The sequence below is a fragment of the Malaclemys terrapin genome, chromosome 7 (assembly GCF_027887155.1).
Source record: "Malaclemys terrapin pileata isolate rMalTer1 chromosome 7, rMalTer1.hap1, whole genome shotgun sequence".
NCBI classification, from domain to species: Eukaryota; Metazoa; Chordata; order Testudines; family Emydidae; genus Malaclemys; species Malaclemys terrapin.
Window position 1 is genome coordinate 127,920,529 of NC_071511.1, and position 23,991 is coordinate 127,944,519.

Sequence of the window (23,991 nt, forward strand, 5' to 3'; positions counted from 1 at the left end):
AGGTCTAGTTTCCCTAGTCCCTCAACCTACACCTCAGAACCATCCATGGTGTCTGGCACATGGGATTTGAGCCAGATGGGGAAATATGTTGTGGGAGCTCCCTGTGAAGATATTGGCAGCATGTCACTGTAGCAGAATATGGAGATACACCACAATCTCCAGCTGCAAATGCCACCCAGAGTCCATGAGACCAAACACCAGGAAGGGACCCTCAGCAGGTTGAGGCAGATATGGGGCTTTAAAAGGATTCCAGCATCAAATTCCTGGACAGGAAAGTCATGCTCTCTTTCCTGGTGCAGGCAGGTAGCTGGAGTTTAGCTGGAGCTCTAGCTTTGTGCTGAGTAATGCCTGTCTGCTCTCAAAGGTGAGATACAAAAGGGAAAAAGAAAAGAGGCATTTCCAAAACACACTGGGGATTTCAAAGAGGCTCTGTGATCTCTGAGCAGTGGAGGTCAAAACTGTAACTGGCGTTGGGACAGAGGCACTGTGGATTGTTGCTGAAGGACTGTTTTAGCCAGCACAGGTAATGCAGCTCTGTGACGAAGTGGGGGTTTTTCTTGTTTTCTGTGGAGTTTCAATGGTTTGCATGCGGAAGGGGTGGGACTCAGTTTCCCTGGGTGTTACCGGTTTAACAAGGTGAGGGGAGAGGGAGTTTGTTTTGCAGAGGACCGGAGAGAGGACTTGGGGACCCAGCCGATGGCCGGGAGGATGGATACCCCAGCGACCGGTGCCCTGGTGACCCGGAGGCCCAGCTGAGGAGACGCAGCCGGTTCTGGCCAGTGGGAGGACAATGGGCTGCAGAGTGAGGACCCAGTGACTGAACCAGCCGGTTCCAGCCAGAGGACAGAAGTGAGGAGAGGAGGCCCCAGTTTACAACCTGGTTTACCTGGAGAGAAGACAATGGACAGAGGTGGGGCCTGGGGCCAGTGATCTCAGATGCCCAGCTGGGAGCAGGGGGGCTCTGGGCTGGAGAGGGGGAGCAGGCAGAGCCCCCCCCTGGATGCAGAGAGACTGGGATGTGCTGGGCTGAGGGAGGCCAGGCCTGAGGCCCTGAGAGTTTCCTGTGCTGTGTTCAACTCTTAATAAACCCTCCTGTTTTATGCTGGCTGAGAGTCACTCTGGTCTAGAGAACAGAGTTGCATCAACCCCTTCAGGGGTGGAGGCCCCGGGGGTCCAGAGCGAGTGGACTCCCTGAGGGGGCCCACGGCAGAGACAGACGTGCTAAGGCTCAGAGAGGTGCGGCTCCAGGAGGTAGAGGGGCCTGACCCCGAGAAAGAATGGACCCCTGAGAAGGGCTGTCTCACTGAAAGGGGCACCCCCTCCACAGACCGCATGGGACCAAAAGTGGGCACGATCTGTGAGTCCGTGACAAGCTCCTACACTGGCGTTGTGCTGGTAGAGGTATGTCAGCAGGTATGGTGGTTTAGTTGGGTAACAGAAAGGCTGGGTTTTGCCCATTTGCATCAATTTTGCATGTGTCCAACCCAAACCTGTGGCAATAAAAAGCAATTTCTGTCAACAAAACTTTGTAGTGTAGAGCACACCTGAGTGTGGCACAGATTAAAGGCCTAAACCCAGACTGGGCCACATGCATATTATGGGGCACCTATAGCTGCACCATGCAACATTGTTTCTCCTTAAAGATTTGGTGCAAATGTATCAAATCCCAAGTGTCACGGAGCCACAGAATCTGTGGCATGCCCTAGGTTTTAAACTGTCCCTTGGAGGAACCTTTTCAGTGAGCCTGACCCCCAAAGTGTCCCACTAGTCGTTAAGGGTGGGCTCCAGCACTCCTGCTGCACCTGATGAGCCCTGCCCAGCCAGTCCAACAGAGAGAGACTCTTGGTCAGGGACCAACGCACCTCAGCAAGTCGCTGCAGTGACACCAGGCAGTCTTTTCAAAACAGAGCAGGAATTATTAGTCAACTGGAACACAGCACCGGGAAGTCCTTAGGTTAGCGCAGAACAGCAAAGGTTAAGACATTACCCATCCGGGCCAAGCCAGGACTCCACCGCACCAAGCTGCTATTGAATCTATGTTTGGTTCTCACCCTCTTTGTCAAGCCCAGGTGAGAGCTGCTTAGTCGCTCCCAAAGGCAGCTGTTATCCCTCTTCTGTAACCTCTAGCTTCCTCGTTTTCCCACAGAGCCTTGCTGAGCTCATACGCACCACATGCCTGAGTTTCCCATTGTTTTCTCAGTCAGTCCTTTAACAACCCAGTCATTCCGCCCCACACAGTGAGGTGACCCAAAACCTCGTCTCCTGCTCTGCCCCAAGAGCAAGTTTAACCCTTCTGCAACCACTGGGTAGCAATGCAAAGTACAGAGGGAAACTCAGGCACATATAGGATTCATAAAAATATTACAGAAGATTGCCACTTTGCCACACCAGGTTAAGCAACGCAAAGTGTAACCTCATCCACATGGCAACAAATGAACTTGGCAGTCCCCAGGATCTTGATTAAAAAGCAGGAGAAGTGATGACCCTGAACTGCCAAGCAGCTCCCCTAAGCAAATGGAGCTTATCTGCTTTGTTTCCAAGCTGGGGCCTGGGCCACCACCCACCATGTATATGCGCCGCACAGCTGCTGTCACATCACAAGCATGCATGTGTGAGAGCAGGTAACCTGGGGAGCATTTCAACCCTCTCAAAAGAATAAGGGTGCGAAAGGTGACCAAACAACTCAAGAAGACTCTCCCTGGGACAACCCTCCCTCAGATGAATCCACATCCAAGACACAGACAGACACAGAGAGCAGCAGGCCTTGAACTAGACAGAAAGCCTAATTGCAGTTGCTCTCCCAGCAGAAAGATGAGCCCAAATGAGCAGACAGGGAGGTCTTGGGAAAGGAAGCACCAAGCCACATGGACAGCAAGAATTCGTTCAGTGATGTATACACACAGCAAACTCTGACAGAGTTAACCCTCAGTGTTTATTAAGCAATAAAAGGCTCACCAGACCTGTTAAAATTTAATTGGCTTAATTTTAATTGGTCTGTTCTTTACAAGAGATACAAATCCAGGGCCCGATCCTGCCACGTGAGCAGTCCCTGTGAGATTAAATGGGATGTGAGTGGACATAGGCCTATGGGTTTAGATGGTGCACAGGCCTCATGCTGCTCAGGGACAAATTGCAGCCCTAGTTCTTAACCTCTGCACAGACACCAGTGTGCAGCGTTGGCCTTTCAACCATGAACAAAGGATTTAAGTGAATGGCTGCAGGTTTTCACCCTGCATGTGTGTTTGTATCTGGCGGTGTCTGCCAGCAGGGGCCCAGCTGCAGCGCTCCTATCTAACGAGCAGTAAAATGTGATTGATTGGAGATTTTCCTTCAGAGGAGGAATAGTTTTACTCTCCTTTAATAGTCCATAATTCCAGGGCTGTATTGGGCAGTGGGGGAACTCTGGGAAGCCTGAATGGATGTTGTGCATGAAAGATGCCCTATAAAAACAGCAGCAGCAGTCCTTGGCCCAGGCATTTCCTATCCTGCATTGGCTCAGACACAGAGTGACCTTTGCCCACTCCTGTGACTTGGCTCCCAATTCAGCCTGATGTGTCAGGTCGGCCTGAATTTCAGAGGTCCCAGCCTGCACTGGAATATAATTGTATTTTATCTTGTATGTACTTTTCCCTTTGGAGTTTAGATCCACCAAACTTCCCTGACTATAAATGACCCGTCACCCCACAGTTCTGGCATGAACTGCTCTTGCGCCATGAAATGCGGAGTGTGACTTCAGCGGAGGCTCACAGGTGACCAGCGCCCCTTCAGATCAGATCCAGAGATCTCACCCTCAACAAAATATGTTTTCTGGCTAGTGGTTCATTTTGGGGTGTATTCTCAAAACATTAGTCACTGAAAATGTCTCCAAACAAAAAATAAATTAGCCAATCTGAGAAGGGAGGAAAATTCACTCCAGAGACAAATGGGAATGTTTTCCGGGTATTCAATCAAATAGGAAAAAAAAACATTAATAGTAAGTTTTCCCAGGAAATACAAAAAATGTGATCTCTTGGGGCAAATCCAGGCCCCTCCTCCCTGGCCTGAGTGGTTCGTGTGGCAGTAGAACCAGTGTGTTTACTTGGCACACATAGGGGGCTAGAGGCAGGGATCACTCCTGCCTCGGTGCAGAGCCTTGCTAAACGCAAGCTCCCGGCATGGCTCAGCCCAGGGGGTAGCGGGGAGCAAGGCATCAGAGTCAGGGGAAGGGAAGGGAGGGGTGGAGCCAGGACATCTACTACTAGGCCAATCTTCCCATCTTCCCCTCCGCCCAGGGGCCTCCTTCAGGCTACAGCAGCCTCCATGGAGTAGCTCCACAACTAGCTCTGTGAACTAGTCAAGGATTCCTGTCTCCCCTCCCTCTACCCCACCGGGCTCCGGGGACAAGGTGCTGGGGCAGAGGATTTGCCCCTGAATGGCTAGTTGGGATCATCAACTTTTTAGATGCACACTTTTGTTCTCAAACAGTAGAGTTTAGGTTAAAACAATTTTTTGTGAACAAAAAAATTCAGAAAAAAAATGAAATTAAAATTTCCTGAAAGAAAATCCAAACATTTGTAAAGTTTTTGAAATTTGTTGTTTCAATTCCATGGGAGAATCCCAACTTTCTTTCAGTTTTTCAGTCTCCCCCTGCTCCCCAGATCCCATCCCAGAAAGGGGAAGGGATCAAAATATTAGAGTGAAAAAAATCACATTTTCTCTTTTTACTTTTTCTAATTGGAAAAGTGTGAAAACAATAAAATGTGAGTTGTCTCACGTGTTGCCCTCCCAAACACACACATTAGCAGTGGAAAAAAGGGAAAATGTCAAAATAAATGTAAAAGAATTTTCCCTGCCTTCCTCTCCCACCCCTTCCACCTTTTTTCCCCACTGGAAAAGTGTAAAGAAAAGTTTTTGTTTAAATTGCCCCACTTTTTATGTTTTTTTCCTCCTTGGGGTAAAAAGGGATGGGAGGGGATTAAAAAAGAGTGGGAAGGGGAAAATTAATTCCTGAAAATGAAAAAAACCATTGTTTATTTCAAAATATTTAATTTCAACTTTTTCATGGAAAACTGGGACAGGCAGGAGTGAATAATTTCAAACGAAACACAACTATGCACGTTCTTTCAGAAAACTTTGTAGAAAAAGTAACGTAAATGTTGAGCATCTGTAAGGACTGATCTGCTCTTCCCCAACCCCATAGCTCGCTCGGAGGTTTTGCGACAGAACATTTGTCACTGGCTGGGGACAATGATGGAGCCGGTTATTCCTGTACTTTACGTGTTGCGCTGTGATTTTCTAACAAGGTTGAATATCAATGGCTTGACTCCAGAAAGGTTTCTAACCCCCAGGTTCTTCGCTGTTTACACGGAGTGTTCTGCTCGTTCATTTGACTGCAGAGCACGTCGGAGAGGGTTTCTGCACTCCGCCGCTGATGAGTGGGGCTATGATCTGTGAGGACGTCAGCGGGAATTCCTGGGTGAGAAAATGCGATTTGCGAGGTGTGATTCTGTTGCTGCTCCGTGTGTTGTGCGCCGTTTCAAACGAACGTTGAACTAACCCACTAACAAGAGGGGATCTCGCCACCAGCCCCGGGACAGCCTCGGACCAAGGGCGAGCAGGAATATCCCATGGGGCCAATGGCTCCTTTGCGCTCTGTACCTGTTACAGGTTTCCCACTTGGAGACCGGGTCCTCAGCAGCGTTCAGACCTACCCCGACCTCAGGTTCCGTCTCTGCACTTCCCCACGCCCACACGGGTGCCATGGATGAGGTTTGGCATCTCTGACCTAATGCCGTGTAGTGTGATGATGTCACTGCTTCCTACAGCAACCCCTTGTCTGCAGAGATTTTCTCTCTACAGCCCCTGTAAGCTTTGCTTCGGGGTCCCCTTCGCCAAGCCCTCCGCCTAGAACTACCACTCCAGGCTGCTGCAAGGGTGGGCGGTTTTCGTTCTCACTGGAGCGTCTCCCGTGCCCTCCTCCTCCCACCCCTGGCACCAGCACACCAAGGCGCGGAGAAGGAGCCACTCTCTGGCTCTGGGCGTGGGCTTTGCACCGACGCAGTGAGGCGCGGGGCTTTAAGGACCGCAGCCCCATGGCACTCCAGCTATCCGAACTGGGGACAGGTCGTTGCCCAGGCCTGGCAGGCTCGCCGGGGGTGACAGCCCATCCTGGTGCCTTTAAAGGCTGGGCCGTTACAACGGCCTTTCTCCTGCCACCTGCCTGGCAAAGCCAGAGACGCCTTGGTGCCCGGGAGGTTCGTGTCAGCCCCTGTGCCAGAGGTGCTGGAACTGGGGGGGGGCTGCTGCACCCCCTGGCTGGAAGTGGTTTCCATCATATCCAGGGGCTCCAGTCTGGTCCAATGGCTCCCAGCCCCTGCTGTGCAGCCGGCTGCTGGTGACTGTCAGTGCTTCGCAGGCAGGAGGACGGTCCCAAAGGCACCATTAGGAGCCCGCTGCCTCCTGAGACGCCCAGGACGTCCCTCGGCCCGGAGCCGCGCCCGGACAAGGCCCGGGCTCCACTCTGCAGGGGCCCACCTCAGCAGCTCCCGCCGCCTTCGTCCACAACCTCAGCCTGGCCCCTGCGGCCAAGGACAGAGCATGGGAAGGGAGAGTCATTCACACACGAGGGAGGGGGAACATCAGAGCCTCGGCCGCGGCGGCTGCACACCTGGGACAGGCCCGTGGGGCGATCGCCTGCTCACGCTACTCTCTAGGGATCCTGTGGGCAGCACATCCAGGGCCCAGCGCCCCGGGAACACATGGGGGGCCCGGAGTCCCAGGGCTGAGCGCTCTCCAGCAGCCCCGCCGCCACCTGCTCTGCCCCGTGCGCACGGCGGGGCGGTTACCGCACCGCGCCCCACAGCCGGGCTCTCCTGGGGCTGCGCCGCGCGCTCAACACTGGGACTAGGGCGCGGAGCAGCGCCAGGCCTGGAGAGCAGACAGGGACCTGAGCACCGCGGCCACACGCGTCCCAGCAATGGGGCAATGCGGGGGGGCGCGGGCAGACAGGGTCGGGGGCTGAGCCCGCCTCGAACCGGGCCGGGGAACTGGGCGCTGCGCTCGCTCGGGGCAGCCCCGGGTGGCCCAGGACGCGGCTGGGGCCGGCAAAGATCATTAGGGGCGCTGAGCCCGTGGGAGCGGAACAAGGAGCCAGGCCGGTCCCGCTCCCAGCTAGCGCCCGGCTGGGCCCAGGCGCAGCCCAGAGATCCGGGGGCCGAGCGCGCGTAAGGTACAAACCGTGCGGCTCCAAGCCGCAGCCAATTACATATGCAAATGAGCTGGAGCCGGCCGTACTGCTGGCTGATTGGCCGAGCCGTCGCGCACTCACCCTGCGGCTGTTGCGTCGGTATCGGGATGGGGCAGGTGACAGTGGAGCGCCGGCGGCTGGATACCCGAAGCCCCAGTCCTGCGCCGAGCGCTGTGGGAAAGGGAAGGCGAGAATCGGCGCGCAGGAAGGGGTGGCCTGGAGCCCCTCGCTGCCTAGATCAGAGCAGGGGGCAGGGAGAGGGATCGATCCCTGGGCGGCCTCGGGGCACGTGGCGAAGGGGCAGAGCGGGGACTGGGGAGAGACAGGGCCCCCATCGAGGTGGGGTGCCAAGGTCCCGGCTGTATCCACCCCCTTTTCACCCATGGAGGCAGCTGCGTGCCTGGGTCCCGGAGCTCGCCGGGGAAGGGGAAGCGCCGTTTGGGGGCGTCCCAGGGACCCCGGTCCCTGCGGTTCCCACATAAATCAGCGGGCCAGAGCCCGTGGGAAGGGCCCATTTGTCATAGGGCCGCGGCTGACAGAGAACGAGAAACAGACGGGCCCTGAGATAAACGCTGGAGCGGGAGCGTTTACACAAGGGCAGGCTCTGTGTAAATAGAGCTGGCGTGGGGGCAGCGCCGGGAAAACGGGACTGGCCGGGTACCCGCAGCAGTCCCCTGCCGGGCGTCACCCTGCGGGGGCCCTGTGGGTCCCGGGCGCACCCTGCCGGGGTCTCCGCCCCGCGGGGTCAGGCGGGCCCATCCCAGACACGTCTCGGCACGGGGCTATAACAAACAGGAGGGGAGTGCTGGGGGCCAGGCCGGGGCGCAAAGGAGGCTCCACGCAGCTCTCCCGCCCGTCACACCAGGCGCCCCCTTTTCCTCCATCCCATACGTTAGTCTCAGCTGCGGGTTTTTGCTCCCGGCCCTGAGGCTCCGTGCGAGCCCGCGGGGGTCACGGAGCTGCTCTCGGCGCCCAGCTGCGGCACCGTGGCGCGCACACCCCGGGCTGGCAGAGGGGCTCCCCCTGTCCCCTGCAGACCAACGCCGGGCGGGCGCTTGAGCGCGCAAGTGGCAATGCTAGGGCGCGGGGCGGTGCCCCAGAGCGGGCTACGCGCAGTGTCCGTGGCAGGCGCCCCCTCAGGTGGTCACTCGCCCAGGGGCCACCGGCAGCTGATGCGGGAGCCCAGCCAAGACCTGGCTGGAGGCCGATTAGCCGCGCGTGAAGAGAGACAGCCCTGGCCCTCAGCCCGGTGTTGCTCCGGCTAGAGCCCCCCTGGATTTCCTCCTGCCACCCGGGTCCCCGCAGCCGGGGGGCGGCGGTCGGGATTACGGGACAATGAGGCGGCTCCGGTACGTCCCGCCGGCCGGGACAGGCGAAGATCAAAGGCCTCGGACCCGAGCTGGAGACAGCGCGGGATTAATGTGTTTGTTTACAGCCATTAGCGCGGGGCCTCCCGGCTGCACTCAGCCCCCGGACACTAATGGAGCAATTAGCAGCCCCGCCTGGGAAAGCCCATCTCCCCGGCAGCGGGCTCTGCGGCCGGGCTGTGCCGGGGGGGGGGGGGGGGGGGGCGCTGGCCTGCGAACCCGGCACCCGGAGCCCCGGGCTCCTGCAGGGAGGGGAACGTTCTCCTCTCGGCGCCAGCGCCTCCCGCGGGGTCTCCAGCGCCTCCGCTGCTGGGAGGCCCCCCCCGGGCTGTTTGCTGGGTCTTGGCTCCGGGCGCAGCATCCGCAGAGCGAGGGCTATCCATTACAATAATCCCCTGTCTAAACAGAGCGGAGAAGCGGCTGGGACAACAAGGCCGCGCTGTAAACAGAGCGCAGCGGGCGCCGCTAATGTTATAAATAAAATAACCATTAATAGCGCCCTGGCCCGGCAGGCGGGGAAAGCCCCGGGGCCAAACTGGCGGGAGCGTAAGAAACCCACGTCCTGGTCCTCACAGCCAGGGACACGCCCAACACCGGGACCCCCAACTTCCCTTATTGGCCGCCCCCCTCCCTCTCACCTGCGCCCTCCTTCCACAGAGCTCCCTACATCCCCTTAGCCAGAGCCCCCCGCCAACGCGCTGCGGTTCTTCATGGCTCCCAAGCGCAGCGCAGCGGCCCCTGGCGCCACTGGGCATTTATCCATGAATTGTGCAGGGCCAGTGGCGGCCCGGTAAGCGGAGCGCTGCGCTCACCCCCGCCTCCCCCACCGAGTTTCCAGTCTAGGCGAGGCAGAGGCTGGAGACGAAACACACACGGGGGTGGGGTCCGCAGGTGAGTGGCAGAGCCCGGAACAGACTCAGCCACGCCTGCGCCCGCCCGGCCCCTGCTTGTTCCAAGGGTCCCGGTCCAGGCAAGGCGGACACACCCCGGCAGGCCCCGCGGAGCTTCCCTCGGCTCCCGAGCGCCGGCGCAGCCCCGGTCCCAGCTTTTGTCCGTCCCCCGCGGGCCCCCCGCGCGCTCCAAGGACCCTGACACCTGCGCTGTCTCCGGGCCCAGCCCAACGGACTGGTCAGGGCGGCGTCTGCGGCAGCCCGGCTCAGCCTCCGGTCTTCCCCTGCAGCACGTTACCCTGCGGCTCCCCGCAGCCGGGGCGAGGCCGCGCTCCCTCGGGCTTTGGGCCCGTACCCCTGTCGGGCCAGGTCTAAGAGCTGCCTCAGGGGGCGGGCGCAGGATCCGGCCCCTGCCTGGGACTCGGGGCGGCAGCAGGGGATTCAGGGCCCGGGCCGGGACTCGTGTGACTCCCCTGCGCCGCGCTCCCTTTCCCTTATTTGGGCGTCTCGGGGACTCGAGCCGGGCGGGATTTCCAATAAGGCCAACTCCTGGGGAAGGACGAGCAGTAGCGGATGGGGTTTCCCCGGGACCGGGTCCCTAGGCACGCTGGGTACAAAGGGAAGCCCCCCGGCTCCGGCCCGGCCTTCCCGTCGCCGCGCTCGGATCAATCGTAGTTTTTTATCCCACTTTTCACCCTGGGGGATAAATGTTACCGCTGAGCCGGCGGAGCGAATTCCTGTCCCGGCCGGGCCCGCTCCGCCCAGCGCCGCCGCTCCGCGGGGACCGCTCCGGGGTGGAAGGAACTAGAACCCCCGCCCCGCGCTCAGCCGCCTCTGCGTCGCCAGCCAGGGCTGGGCACAAGTCTGGGGGAGGCGGGTAGGACCCGGCCTTGGTGGAGCCGCCTGCGATGACCCCCGGCGGGAGCAACCGGGCTCCGGGGAGCCGCTGCTGCTGGATCGAGCTGAATGAACCGGCTCCCCGGGAGCTCCGGGCAGGACGGCACAATCTGTCCGCTTAGTAACTCGCTTGCTCGGATCCCTGGGTCCGTCCAGCCCCGTGTACAGCCCACCCCAGTGGGTCCCTACAGTCCGCCCTCGCTCGGCGCACACCCGGCCCCTCCAGCGGATCCGTCCCCCTCCCCGGTGGCTCTGTGCAGCTCGCCCCGTTGCTGCATTCTCCGGCTTGGACATTTTTTAGGTTAACCTACAGAGGAGTCACTCCCTCGCCGGGCCACTCACTCCCTGCCCGCCGGGCCCGCACCCGCTGAACCGGCCCCGAGCGGATCCGTCCAGTCCCTCTACTGCTCTGCACCCGGCCGAATCAGACCGTCCAGGCGCTAGGGGAAGTGGGTCCCTAGCGGGGAAACGGCCCGCGGGAAAACTCCATTAACCCTGAGCCGCCTGGGCCCTGCTCCACGCGGCTGCAGCCGAGCCTGGCGTACTGGGTGCGGGGCGGACGCCACGGGGGAGCGAAGGAGGCTGGGGCGCTGCCAGCAGGAGGGGGGTGAAACGCCGGGACAGGTGCCCTCCGCCCGGGGCCTTCCCAGCCGTGCCCAGGGCGGCTTGTAACCGCGTTAATATTGACACTAACCGACGGCAGCGTCCGCCTGTCCCGGGTAGAGCAGCGCAGGGCTGGGACGGGGAGCTGGGGGCGGATTTAAGCTAAAACCTGATAAAAAAAAAACCCAGGAAGGTTAAAGTGAGCAGCAGCTGGGGGACACGGGAGAGTCGCTGGGCGGCTGGGCCTGGCCCGGGAGAGCCCCATGCCCAGAGACGGGCGTGGGGCCCTGCAGCGGCCGGGCAGGGGGAGGCTGCGCTCGGTGAGATCCGCAGGGCCTGGGAACAGGCCTGGCGCTGAGGAGGGTGATTTTAACCCCCCTGTTCTCCCGCGGAGAGGCCACGTGGGGAGAGGCGCGGGCCTCCACTGCCAGCTATCCCCATCGCGCCAGGCTCGGGGACAGGGAGCTGGGCCTCCGTGGGTCTCCTACCCACAGCCGGCTGGGCCCAGGGATTCAGGCCTTTTACGCGGAGTAGGCCCCAGTCTCCAGCGGGCCGGGGCGGGAGGAGCTGAGGGCCTAGGAGGCCGAACAGCTCCTGGGTTCCAGGCCACGCACCGCCCAGCTCTCTGCAGACCCCGGGAGCAGAGAGGCCGGGTCCACTGCCCTGGCGGCCCGAGCACCGCTAGGTGCCATTGATCGAGGGTACAGGGCAGACGGGATCGTATGAGCGACAGGCCGCGGGCAGGGCTCGCCCCGTGCAGGGGCTACCGACCGCCAGCGCAGCCACGGGGAAGGAAAGCGCCCCCGGCCTTTGCCAGGCTCCCCTTGCCAAGGCCTGTGGAGATTCCTCGCCCCGCTGAGTGTCGGGGAGGATGAGCCGCCCCCAAGGACAAACCGGCCGGGGATCACTGCGGTGAAGGACTCCCGGACCCCGCAGCGCCGTGATCCCGCTTTTGGGAGCTGCGCCGGAAAGTCCAGGAGCTTCAGGGGAACACGCGTGGGAGCGGTGGAGGTTAGGGGCAGTCGGGAGGCCACAGGGCGGTCCTGCGCATCCCTCACACCAAGGCAGCTTGACACAGGCGCCCGCTCCCCCCGACCCCGGCTGGGGCCTGTGCGCCTGCCCCAGCCGCAACCCCACCTACCCCCTTGCCCCGCAGCCACAGGCCCACGCAGGGTCAGGGCGCTCCGGCCTTTCCAGGCCGCCTGTTAACTGCGGAGCAGGGGACGGCTCCCTCCCCCTGGGGCCTGCTCCGATCAGCGCGGCCCTGCGGGAACACCCGGAGCCTCGCCGGCCCTTGCCGGATTCCCGGCGAAATCCTGGCCCCATAGAAGTCACTGGGGGGCAGCAGGGCCGGGATTTCACCCCTAGGAGCCGCAACCTCTCAAGCCGCGCCGCGCTCACCAGCCGAGCCCGTGTTAACGGGCAGCGGAGCCCGAGCCGGGTGCAGGCGGCCAAGGCAGAGGGAGCGGCTCCCAGGCAGGAATCGGGCCCCCCAGGTAGGCCCTGCCGCTGCCGCGGGGCTGGGGGTGGGTGAGCTCGCCTCGGCAGCGAACTCAATGGGAACACGCGGCTCTCTCCCGGGAGCAGTCGCTGTTCCCCGGCAGCGCGCTGCGGAGGGGCTGGCTGGAGCCGCCCGATAAATATCGAATTTATTGACAAGATGCGATTGATCGTTACCGTCTGCGCGCCGGGCGGTGCGTAATAATCGTCAGCCCCTCCCCGCCCGGTACCGCCGCGAAATGTCTCTCGCAGACTCTGTTATCGATCGATTCTTGCGCCCAAACGTTTTCGGCGGAAATTATAAATTCTAGTCAGTTATTGAATCGAAATCTTTTCGATCTAGATTAGTGATAATTATCTGCGATCATCCCCGTGTCCCATTCGCACGGGCTCAAACCGCGGCGCCCCAGGAATTAAAATCGGTTTAACTTTGACATGTAAATAAACCGCAGAACTACCCCGGCTGCGGCGAGTTTCTTTGCCCGCAAACACCGAGCTGGGCCGGAGCGCGGGAACCACAGGGGACGAATCGGGAAACAAACAAACACCCGGTGGAGAAAGAAAACGAGCCGAACCCTGCGGAACCAGTCGCCGGGGCGGCCGGGCGGGCGCCATTCGCCTCCCCGAGTACCTGGGGCGACGCGCGGAAGGCAGCGCGCCAGGGGGGCTGGGAGGCCCCCGGAGCAGCCCCGAGTGTGCGGGGTACTCACGCGACCCGCGGTCCGTGCCCAGGTCCGCCGGCGCCGCGGGATCCGCTTTCGGCCTCCCCGTTTCGATTCGCACGGGCCTGCGGAGCAACACAATTGTTCGTTAAAACGAAATAGCCCCGCGGCGACTGTCCCCCCTCCGCTTTTCCCTTTTATTCTGCCCTGCCCCGCACACACCGAAACCTCCCGGCGACAGGGTCCCGGCCCGCCGCCTTCCAGCCCGGCCAGGAACTACCCGTTTTCTTCCTAAACATCTGTAAACACCGGTGGGTTGACTGGACAGCTGGGCTCTTCGTTCCCCGTTTTCGGGCCTTTCTTCCCCGGCTGCCTCCAAAGGGCGCCAGGATCGGACCCGTGGCCGGGGCTGCGGAGCGCGGGTATCGGCCGCTCGCCGCGATAATTCACAGGAGGGTTCGCTGCGGGGAGATCATTGTTTTCAGCAGCCGGGCTGCCCCCCTTTGCCTAGATCTCCCCTGGAGGCCGGGACACGCTCTCGCTTCCTCGGGAGTGTGTAGAAGGAAAACGAAGGAAGGACACGGCTCTGTCCTGGGCCATCCCGGCCCTTCCCTGCAGAGTTCGGTCCCTTTGGGGGTTTCCGTTGCTGCTCGGGTTCGGACTCCCAGGCCAAGCCCGGCCCGCGCCGGCAGCCGAGATCGGTGCTGGGTCTGGCCCCTGCCCTGCCCTGCCCTGCTCTGGATTGCGGCGTTAACAGGCGTATGGACTCTCTGGGCCCATCCTGCTCTCACGGCGGGGTTAGGGCAGATCCTCCGCCGATGTAAGGTAGCAGAGCTCCATTCAATGGAGCCCGGCCAATTCACAGCCGCGGCGGGCGCAGGCCCAGGGCGGCCCGGGGAGTTTGCCACTAACTGCAGTGGGGCCCGGATCTCGCCCTTTATTTTTAGAAACTCTCCTGTGGCCGTTTCGCAGCTTCGGTCTCCTGGAGGCGAGTGGGAATCTCGGCGGGGATCCCGCAGCCCCTGCAGGCCCTCGCCTGCCTGGGAACCCGCTGCGGCCCCAGGGCTCCTGCTCCTCAGAGCAGCGTGGGGCGCGTTCACCAGGCAGGGGGCCGGGTAGCCGCCTTCTCCGGAGGCAGACCCAGGAGAGAACCCCTCGGGCAGGGAGAAGGGGTGCGGGGCAGGACAGAAATCGGCACAGGCCCGGGGCCGTACCCGCCGCCGCCCGTAGGCGCTGCTCAGTGACACTTCTGGCTACTTTCCAATGGGACTCTGGGCCGGGAGAGGGCAGGGTCTTGTTCTCTCACAGCGATTCCCTTGGGGAGACCTGTGCGGAGACCCCCGCGCACCGTCCCGCACTCCCCGGGCCTCTGGGCGCTCCCCGGGCCCGGCGCAAGCTGTGTGATGTGCCTACCTACCTACATGTACTTAGCATTGACATGAGCAGTGGCAGCACCGGCTTTGTCCAGGGCACCCCTAGGATCCGCACAGCTGGGGCTCCCTGACCCCCACACACCGTCCCGCAGCCTCTGCCCAGCCAGGTGGGTGCCAGGCCCGGTCTGGCGCGCTCCTGGGAGCAGCCTCCCCCGAGCCTCCCCTTAAGACATTGCTATTTCTGGTAGGGCAGCCGGATCTTGGGCCGGGGCTCAGGGGGCCGGCTCAGCCACCCCCACCCTCCAATGGGGAGGCTGCCCACAGGACCCCGGCCCCTCCTCGCCGTGACGTGCCGGCCCGGGGCAGAGGACGCTCGCGAGCCCTTGGCTGGTCCCTGCAGAGGCTGTAACAAAACGCAGACCCCCAGTGCCGGGCTAATGGAGGCAACTTAGCCAGGAGCGCGCGGCCCCTGGTTTATCAGCGCGCGGCGCTGCGCCCCCCCCCCCCCCAGCACCCCGGAGCGCCCCCGGGCCCTGCGCAGGGCGCTGCACCGCCCCCAGGGTTTATTGGCTGTTCGCGCTGCCCCGATGATGTTACCGAGCCCCGTCACCTCCACCCCCTTCTCTGTCAAAGACATCCTCAACCTGGAGCAGCAGGAACCGCACTATGGAGCCCAGCTGCAGCACCACCTGGAGCAGCATTTCCACTCGGCAGCCTGCCTGCTGGCGGCCGGGGACGGCTCCCGCTTCTCCGACGGGGAGGAAGAGGAGGAGGAGGAGAAGCTGTCCTATCTGAGCTCCATGGCCGCGGCGGAGAGCCAAGGGGACGTGGGGCTCTCCCCGGAAAACTACGTGCAGGCGGTGCTACGAGGCTCGTGTGAGCCCAATGGCCCGGGAGACGAGCTGGAGCCTGCGGGGGATCGGGACCCCAGTGAGTATGGGGGCAGCGACCCCGTGGCCGCGCTGTTAATGCGGAGCTAACCAGGCGCGGGGCAGGGGCAAGGGACCCCTGCAAGTTCCCCCCACCCATCATCACCCCACAGCAGGGCTAACGGGACTTTGTGTCATGCGCAGCACCCGCTGCCCCCATCCGCCCCATAGCGCTCCTCCACCGCTGCCCCCATCCGCCCCATAGCGCTCCTCCACTGCTGCCCCCCGTCCCCATCCGCCCCATAACGCTCCTCCACCGCTGTCCCCATCCGCCCCATAGCGCTCTTCCACCGCTCCTCCACCACTGCCCCCATCAGCCCCGTAGCGCTCCTCCACCGCTGCCCCCATCCGTCCCATAGCGCTTCTCCACCGCTGCCCCCATCCGTCCCATAGCGCTTCTCCACCGCTGCCCCCATCCGTCCCATAGCGCTTCTCCACGGCTGCCCCTATCCGCCCCATAGCGCTTCTCCACCGCTGCCCCCATCCGCCCCATTGCGCTCCTCCACCACTGCCGCCCCCAGCAGGGGCGAAGTCGGAGTCCGCCCCGCGCGGGTCTTTTCCCGAGTTTCTCCACCCTGCTCGCAGAAGGCAGGTCCGTGGGGCGGGGGTCACCGCGGTGCCCGGGTGCTGTGGGGAGGTCAGCGGGGCGGGCGGGCTCTGTTCCGATTGACCCTGGCGCTGGTAGCACCGCGCTGTGACAGGAACAATAACTCGCGGGGCGAGCCCCGGCCCCGGCCGCCCCCCCGGGACTGTCACTCGCCGCTCGCTGAAGTGGCGCCCGAATCCGACCCGCCGCCCCGTTCTCGGGGCCGGGAACTCGCGGACCGGGCCCGCTCCTGCTCCGGGAGGCTGCTCGGAGAGGCAGAACCGGGCCCGGCGGAAACGCAGGAGGGTCCCGGCCCCGCGGCGGGCCCAGGCCCCGGGCGAGGAAGGGGAAGGAGACAGGCGAATGGAGCTGGCGGCTCCCGCTGCTCCGGGGTGCGTGAGGGGAAGCGGGCGGGCCCGGGGAAGAACAGAGGCGTGCGGGGATGTCAGCCTAGGCGGGGGCGTCTTGCTCTTTGCCGCCCGGTCTGAGCCGGGCAAGTGGGGGATGAGTTGGGGCGGCCGCGCTCGGCCTGGAGCGCAGAGACTCCCCCAAACTGCCCCGCTGCCCAAGGGGCTCGGACCCGCCAGGAGCTGCTTCCCGGCCAGCCGTGAGGGGCCGGAACCCCAGGGCAGAGCCGGGCCCTGTAACCCGCTGTTCCCTACACACACGGGGTTGGAACTGGGGGGTGGGCGGGCTGCCGCCCCCCTGACTGGAAGTAGTTTCATCCTATAGCGTTTACAGTCTGGTTCAATGGCTCTCAGCCCCCCACTCTACAAATGTTTCCACTGCCCCAGCGCGCACAAGCTGGGATCCCGCAGAGGCATGAAAAGTGACACAACCCCTGCAGCACAGGGAGCACAGGGCCCCGAATACTGCACAGCCCTGGTCTCACACACACACACACACACAGCTTGGGGGTGCATCACACACATAGCCACCCAGGGCCTACAGCAACACCTGATCTCACACACACAACCACTGGAGAGTACAACAACACCTGATCACACACACAGCCACCCAGGGCCTACAGCAACGCCTGATCACATACACACAACCACGGAGTGTACAGCAACACCGTGATCTCTCTCTCACACTCACTCACACACACACCCTGTGCATACAGCAACACCGCGATCACACAGGCAGGCACTGAAATACACACCCCAGTACACGCGTGTAAGCACACACCAGACGATCACACCCCCAGGACGTCCCGCACAAACCCAAGCACAGCTCCCCTCACACTGGCAGACCACAGCCCAGTCCTCGGGGACAGCTGCCCCTCCCCGGGCCGGGGGCTGGGGCGCTCGCTGGGCCGAGGCCGGGCCTGTTCTGAGGCCAGGTGCCCAGCGGCGGGACCAGGCTCGGGACGTGAACTCGGGCTGGGGCTGCCCCGTGGGCGAGGCCCCGCTCCCCCGGCCAGGCCCTAACCCTGCCTCTCCCCCCGTGCAGAGCGCTGCGCCCTGAAGCAGCCGCCGGGCGCCGCGGAGAAGCCGGACGAGGCGGAGAGGCCGAAGCCGCGGAGCCGCAGGAAGCCGCGCGTTCTCTTCTCGCAGGCGCAGGTCTTCGAGCTGGAGCGGCGCTTCAAGCAGCAGCGCTACCTGTCGGCGCCGGAGCGCGAGCACCTGGCCAGCAGCCTCAAGCTCACCTCCACGCAGGTGAAGATCTGGTTCCAGAACCGGCGCTACAAGTGCAAGCGGCAGCGGCAGGACAAGTCGCTGGAGCTGGGCCCCGCGCCGCCGCCGCCGCGCCGGGTGGCCGTGCCGGTGCTGGTGCGGGACGGGAAGCCTTGCCTCGGGGGCTCGCCGGGCTACGGCTCGCCCTACAACGCGCCCTACTCCTACAGCGGCTTCCCGCCCTACGGCTACGGCAACTCGGCCGCCTACAACGCCAGCTACGGCTGCAGCTACCCCGCGGGCGGCCAGCCCGGCTGCAGCTCGGGCGCGGCCGCGGGGCCCTTCGTGAACATGGGCGGCCTGGGCGGGTTCGGCGGCGCGGCCCAGCCCCTGCACCAGGGCGCCGCGGGGCCCTCCTGCAGCCAGGGCGCTCTGCAGGGAATCCGGGCCTGGTAGCCGCGCGGGGCGGCGGACACTCTGGGCCAGGAAGGAGCCTGGTGGCTCCGGGATCCAGCCTGTAGGCCCCGGGGAAGGACAGGGAACCGCGCCGCCCCCGGCTGGTGCCCGAAGACTGCTCGCTAGAGGCAGACTGGAGCCCCGCGCAGCCCTCAGCGCCGCTTCGCCCAGGGCGGGATCTGCAAGCACCGGCCGGCGCGATGCGCCCAGCCGCTGCGCTCGGCGGAGCCCCTTCTCCCGGCTCTTCCGTGCCCCGGGCGGGGGAGGGGGACCGGCGCAGCAGCTGTTGGGGCCGCAGGGCAGAAGCGGGCTCGGCCCAAAGCCTGTCTGGTCCCCCGCGGCGGCCGGGGAGGCGAGCGCGTCACCCGGCTCTGGGTGGCTCGCTGCAGGGCTGGGCATGGAGCTGGAAGCCCCGCACCGTCCAAGCAGCTTCGCTTGTATAAAGCCAAAGTGTCAGGGCCTGGGGGAGCCGGGCCCTGTATCTACTCTGTACCCGCTGTACGTGCCAGCCCGCGCAGGAGCGAGGGGGTTAATAAACCAGGTGCAATAGCTCCAGCGCCTCATTGTTCCCGGCCCGAGAGCGGACGGGGCTGCGGGTTCCGCGCGGCCCAGCCCATGGGACGCCCCGGCCCCGTTTGTCAAGGGGAGATTTGCCATCGGCTCCAACCAGCTCTCCACGGGGGTCGCCCCTGGCTCGGCGCTGCCCCGCGCCCAGGACTCGGTTAGCACTGGGCGAGCTGGGGAGCGCCGGGCCCTGCCTTGCCCCGGCGGCTTCACCGCGGGTGCGGAGGGGCGAGTCCCTGGTACAAAACCGGTCCCCGCCAGCCCCAGCCCCGGAGACCGCGGCCGGGCTGCTCGGGGCAGGGGCTCTGGTGGCGGCCAGTTGTGGGAAGCCGATCCCCGGGCTGATGCAGGGGGACGCAGGGCCGGGGAGACCCTGGGCTCGGGGAGCCTCCGTCCCCCTCCTGCCGGCGCTGTAATCCCCTTGTCCCGCAGGGGCCGGGCGGCCCGGCCCGCGCGGCGGATTGTGAGCGTGCCAAGGCGCTGAATGGGGAGCCGCGGCGCAGAGCCGGGCCATTGTGGCCGCCGGGCCGGCGCTGAAAGGAGCCGCCGGGGAAGGTGGCGAGAATAGGCGCTTATTGGATTCGGGAACAAAAGGTGTGGCAGGGAGGCGAGGGACAAAGGGGCCCAGGCGCCGAGATTGACGGGCGGCTCTGCCCCCCGCTGGGGCCCGGGCCCGGCGCTTTATGCGCGCAGGATGAGAAACGTGCAGGGTTTTGTTCCCCTTTCTGTGAGCGCAGGGGGAGAGGAGGGGGGTCCGCGGGGCGCGCTGATTAGGGGCGGCCGGGCCGGGCCGCCTCAATGCCGGGTCATTATTGTTACAAGTTTAGCAATTTCGCTGGTGCAGCAGGGGGAGGGGCCCCAGGGCCTGCCCGCGGCCGCGAGGCGCTGTGGGGACCGGGAGCACGGGCGCAGGGGATAGGGTCGAGAGGGGGATGGGACGGGGGGGAAGCAGCCCCAGTTCCGGGTCGGTTCCGAGGCGTTTGAGCCGCTTCCTGAATGTAAAAGTCTAAAATCTGCGGTGGGGAGAGAGCCCGGGACCCTGCCCCAGGGAGTGCGCGAGGGGGTGGGGGACACGGTCCTGCGCCTCTAGGAGTCTCTGGGGGGCTTGTACCTGCCCCCCAAAAGCCCCGCCGGAGCGTCCCGCGGACCTGGGTGCAGTACCCGGGCTCTGAGCACGGCTGGTGCCCCGAGATGGGGAGAGGGTGCGAGGGGCCTGGCCCGGGCATAGCGGGTCTTGCTCCGAGTACGGGGTGGGGTCGGGGGGATGGGGAAGGCTGGGGCGGTTTTGGGGTAACGGGGAAGCTCGGGGGTGCTGGGATTCCCGCCAGGGGAATCAGTGTGTGTGTGTGGGGGTGAGTGTGAGCAGCGGAGAAAGTGTCGGGGTGGGGGCAGGTGGTCAGGACTGGGCGGGCTGCGGAAATGGGCTGGCGGAGTGTCGGTTTTGGGGGTTAGGCAGGGTGGGTAGGAGCGGGGGGCTGGATGTCGGGGTGCGGGTGGAGTTCTGGGGGTGGTGTTGGGGGCTGGCTGTGGGGGAATGTGTCGTCGGGGGGCTACGGAGGATGGGGGCGGTGGCGCTGGGGGAGGGTCACCGCAGATAAGAAGGGGTTCAGGTGGATTTCTAGTGGCGCGCCCTCTGAGGCGGAGCCGGAGGGTCCCCGCGCCAGGAGCCATCCCGGGCAGCTTCTCCTTCCTGCGGCTGTCGGAGCGCGGGCTGGGCCCCGGCGCGGCTCTGCCCGGGCCGGAGGTGCCGAGCAGCCGCTGGCTGGAAGCGACCCCGGGCCGGGGCCACCCACAGAGAAGCCGGGAGAGGGCCGGGGGCTCTGGGAAGGGCCCGTCTCGCTGGAACTGTTGCGCCCGAGGCAGGATGAGGGCAAAGGCGCTGGGGGCAGGAGAAGGGCCCGGGCGGGCGTAGAGGAGGGAGCCGCCGGGCGCCTGCACTGCGGGGGCGGTTCAGCAGTCAGCGGGTGGGGACGGGGAGCCAGGCGGTTCGGAGCTGCCGGCTCAGGTCCGGTCAGCCGCACGGGAGCGGGCCGGCTGCCCCGCACGGCTCTGCAACGTGCCCCTCGCCCTGGTGTCCCCGCCCCAGCCACAGGCCGGGGACAGCTCTGCCCTGCCCGCTGGGCTCCGGCCCTCCCGCTGCTGCTGACAGGTCCGCTCGAGCCGGGGCGGGGCCAGCTCCCCTGGCCCCCGGAGCCGGTAAGCGGAGATCCCGGTCTGGGTCGTGCCCCGAGGGGCTCAGAGGCAGGAGCCGATGGGTAACTAAAGGCTGGGGGGCTATGGAACAAGACATCAAACTCTGACAAGTGACTCAAACGGGGACCGCCTGGATCTGGCTGCGCCACACCGAACTGACACGGGCCGATTTTAGCGATCACCCCCTTTTAAGGGGCATTTGATCCCTGTGTGAATTAAACCAGGTTTGATTTGTCTTTTGTTTTTAAAGAAAACCAGTAAAAAAAAAAAATCCATCCTAGAGGGAGATTTGAACCCTGGCCTCTTAGATCACAGCTCCTACGCTGTAGCGTCCCTGGGGTTTAGAACATAGGAGCTGGGCTTCTGCGGCTAATCGTGTAGCGGTTAGAGCCGTGATGGGTTAGAGACCGGCCAGCCGACCAAGATTAGACACAGGTACATTCATGGTCTTCTGGCACCCAGCTCCATGTACCATCCCCTAGCCTCCGGGTATGTGGAGAGAAATCAATCATTTCTCTCCCCGAATAGCACCTAGAGGTGTCAACCAAGCCTGGGACCCCTGGTGCCACATTGGAAGTGACAGTATCTGCCCTAAAGAGCTTTCAGTCTAAACAGACAAAGTGTAGGAGGGAAAACAGGCCCAGAGAGGGGAAGTCACTTGCCCATGATCACACGGCAGCTCAGTAGCAGAGCTGGGAATAGACTCCCGATGCCCAGTCCCATGCACCATCCCTTGGGAGACAGCATCTCATATTACCATCACTAGCGCCGGAGGTGCTTGCCATATTCCCTAGCCACCCGGCAAGGTGGGTCTATAGCAAGGAGGCACACTTTGTTAATGAGACAAAATTGTTGTGGTTAGTGAAGACCAGGGAGGATTGTGAGATTTGGAGAGACTCAGCCAGGGGGCAAACTCCAACCTTGTGCACACCTGTGCAGGCCCACTAGGGTCTGTGGGAGGGCTGACTCTAGCCCCAAATTAGGTAATAATGGAGATATCCCATCTCCTAGAACTGGAAGGGACCTTGAAAGGTCATTGAGTCCAGCCCCCTGCCTTCACTAGCAGGACCAAGTACTGATTTTGCCCCAGATCCCCAAGTGGCCCCCTCAAGGATTGAGCTCACAACCCTGGGTTTAGCAGGCCAATGCTCAAACCACTGAGCTATCCCTCCCCCACCCAAGGTAATTGGACAGATTAAATTCACTGAAAACAAGTGCCAGGCAAGGCCTATTGGGACTGGTTAAACTCCCATGCTGGGTCCGGCATGAGCTGTAACCCTCACAGAGAATGGGCTTGGAGTGGTCGGGACTGGGTGTGTGAAGGTGACTCTCAATGCATAGCAGTGGTCAGAGTGGTGCAGACTGGACTGACAAGGGGACAGAAAATAATATGGAAATCACCGCAGCGCTCCTGAACACACACGCGCTCTGGGTGCCCTAAACCTCTGGGACTGGTACAGGGGATGGATCACATGAAATTGCTCTGTTCTATTCATTCCCTCTGAAACACTTGGCACTGGCCACTGTCAGAGGCAGGACATTGGGCTAGATGGACCATGGGTCTGACTCAGTCTGGCCGTTCTTATGATGTTAGTCCTCAGCTGGTGACCTCAGCTCAGAAAGGAAAAAAATCTAGAGGAAGAACAAACAGTAGCAGCTAGAGATGGGGAAAGGGCATTTGCAGATTGAAGGGCGGACCAGCTGTCTGGGGAGAAGAACCATGGTCTAAAGAAGAGAAAGCCAGTCCGTTTCCTACTCACCTTGCCCCTAAAGCACAGGGGCACTTAGGAAAGGCAGCACATTATTACAGTTCGACACAAGACAACACTTTTAAAAGTCAACATGTAATTAATTTGTGGTGCTGGCTTCTGCATGATCCCAGCGAGACCCATAATTCAGTATAGCCCAGAAAGGGATTAGGCTGCAGAGGCGGAGGAGGGGGTGCAGAGAGAGGGACTCAAAGGGCAAAGGTCATGATTTGTGTTTGTTCCTGAAAGAGTGACAGGCTCTAATGTTGTTTGGGAGCCAGAGAGGGAAGGTGCTGATGGATTTTGGACAGGGCTCAAACTTAAACACACTGGTCTAAGAACAATACAATGACCTGAAGCAAACAAGAGGGAGAGGAGACGCCAGGCCTGGGGCAGGGGCTCAAATTCGGGCTCTGTCCTGAGACAATTCCACGTTTCATGATGGCCTGCAGACCAGGGAACAGACTGTGGCGCTGGACTTTGCTCCATCCACAGCAGAGTTCCCAGCAATGCCAACAGGAGTTCACACAAAACCCAAGAGGAGAATCCAGCCTTTAGCTGTTTTGTCCCCCACGGTCTTATTGTCCCCTTCAGCATCCCACAGCGGGGCAGTCTGCTGCCTTGGGCCACCGCTCATTCTGCCCTGGTTTGCTTTCCTTCACCATCCTTCTTCCTCTCTTACTCACTGCTGCACCTGCCCCCTTCCTTCCCTTGGCAAGTCCCACAGTCCTACCCCATCCAGTCTGCTACAATTACCAGCAGTGAAATAGTTAATCCTGGCCAGATCCCCCATGCCCTTGAGCATGAGCACCCAGGCCCCTGGGCGTTCTGTCCTTTCAGAGCCCTTGTTCCAGGCTGTCTGCAGACTCGGCAGACCCTGCAGCCCTGGGGCCACACAGCACATGGCTGGACCCTTTCCTGGAAGGGCTGTCAGGGCCGGGTGAACTCTCCACCCTGCTTTGCACCCTTGATGCCAAGCAAAGCTTCCCCCTGCCCCGTTCCTACTGCCGGCTGTGGTAGCTCCTGTCCCGGGGATACCTGGGGCTGTAATTCACCCATGAAGTCCAGGGTGTCTGCACCACTGCGCCCCTGGACAGCCAAGCCCCTGCCCCCGGCTTGCTGGAACCACTGGCCAGGGCCTCCTCAGGGCGGAGCTGGAAGGGACCCAGGTCAGACTGAAGCCAAGCGCGAGCCAATGCAGCGCATGGGGAGCCGGGGACACGTGCCGGGGGCCCCACACAGCACCGCCTGGTGCCAAGAGTGCACATGGCAGCGGCCCCGGACCCCACCCAGGAGCCGCTCCACGCTGCCCAGCTGCCGGGCTGCTCTGATGCGCTGGGGCCGGGGCACTGCTCCCTGGGCACCGGAGTGAGCTGAGCGGC

The 23,991-nt window shown here is 62.8% G+C and overlaps 1 protein-coding gene across 2 annotated transcripts; it reads left to right on the forward strand.

Annotated features, from left to right (window-relative positions):
• Positions 1-5,410: 5,410 nt before the first annotated feature.
• Positions 5,411-18,655, forward strand: NKX2-3 (NK2 homeobox 3). Of its 2 annotated transcripts, XM_054033327.1 has the most exons (3): positions 5,411-5,477; positions 15,151-15,447; positions 17,485-18,655. In XM_054033327.1, exons 1-3 carry the CDS (start codon positions 5,411-5,413, stop codon positions 18,102-18,104), a joined length of 984 nt encoding a protein of 327 aa, XP_053889302.1. In that variant the 3' UTR covers positions 18,105-18,655. The 2 variants fall into 2 exon arrangements, with proteins under 2 accessions (XP_053889302.1, XP_053889303.1); XM_054033328.1 differs by lacking the exon at positions 5,411-5,477 and having other exon boundaries at positions 14,981-15,447.
• The last annotated feature ends 5,336 nt before the right edge of the window (positions 18,656-23,991 follow it).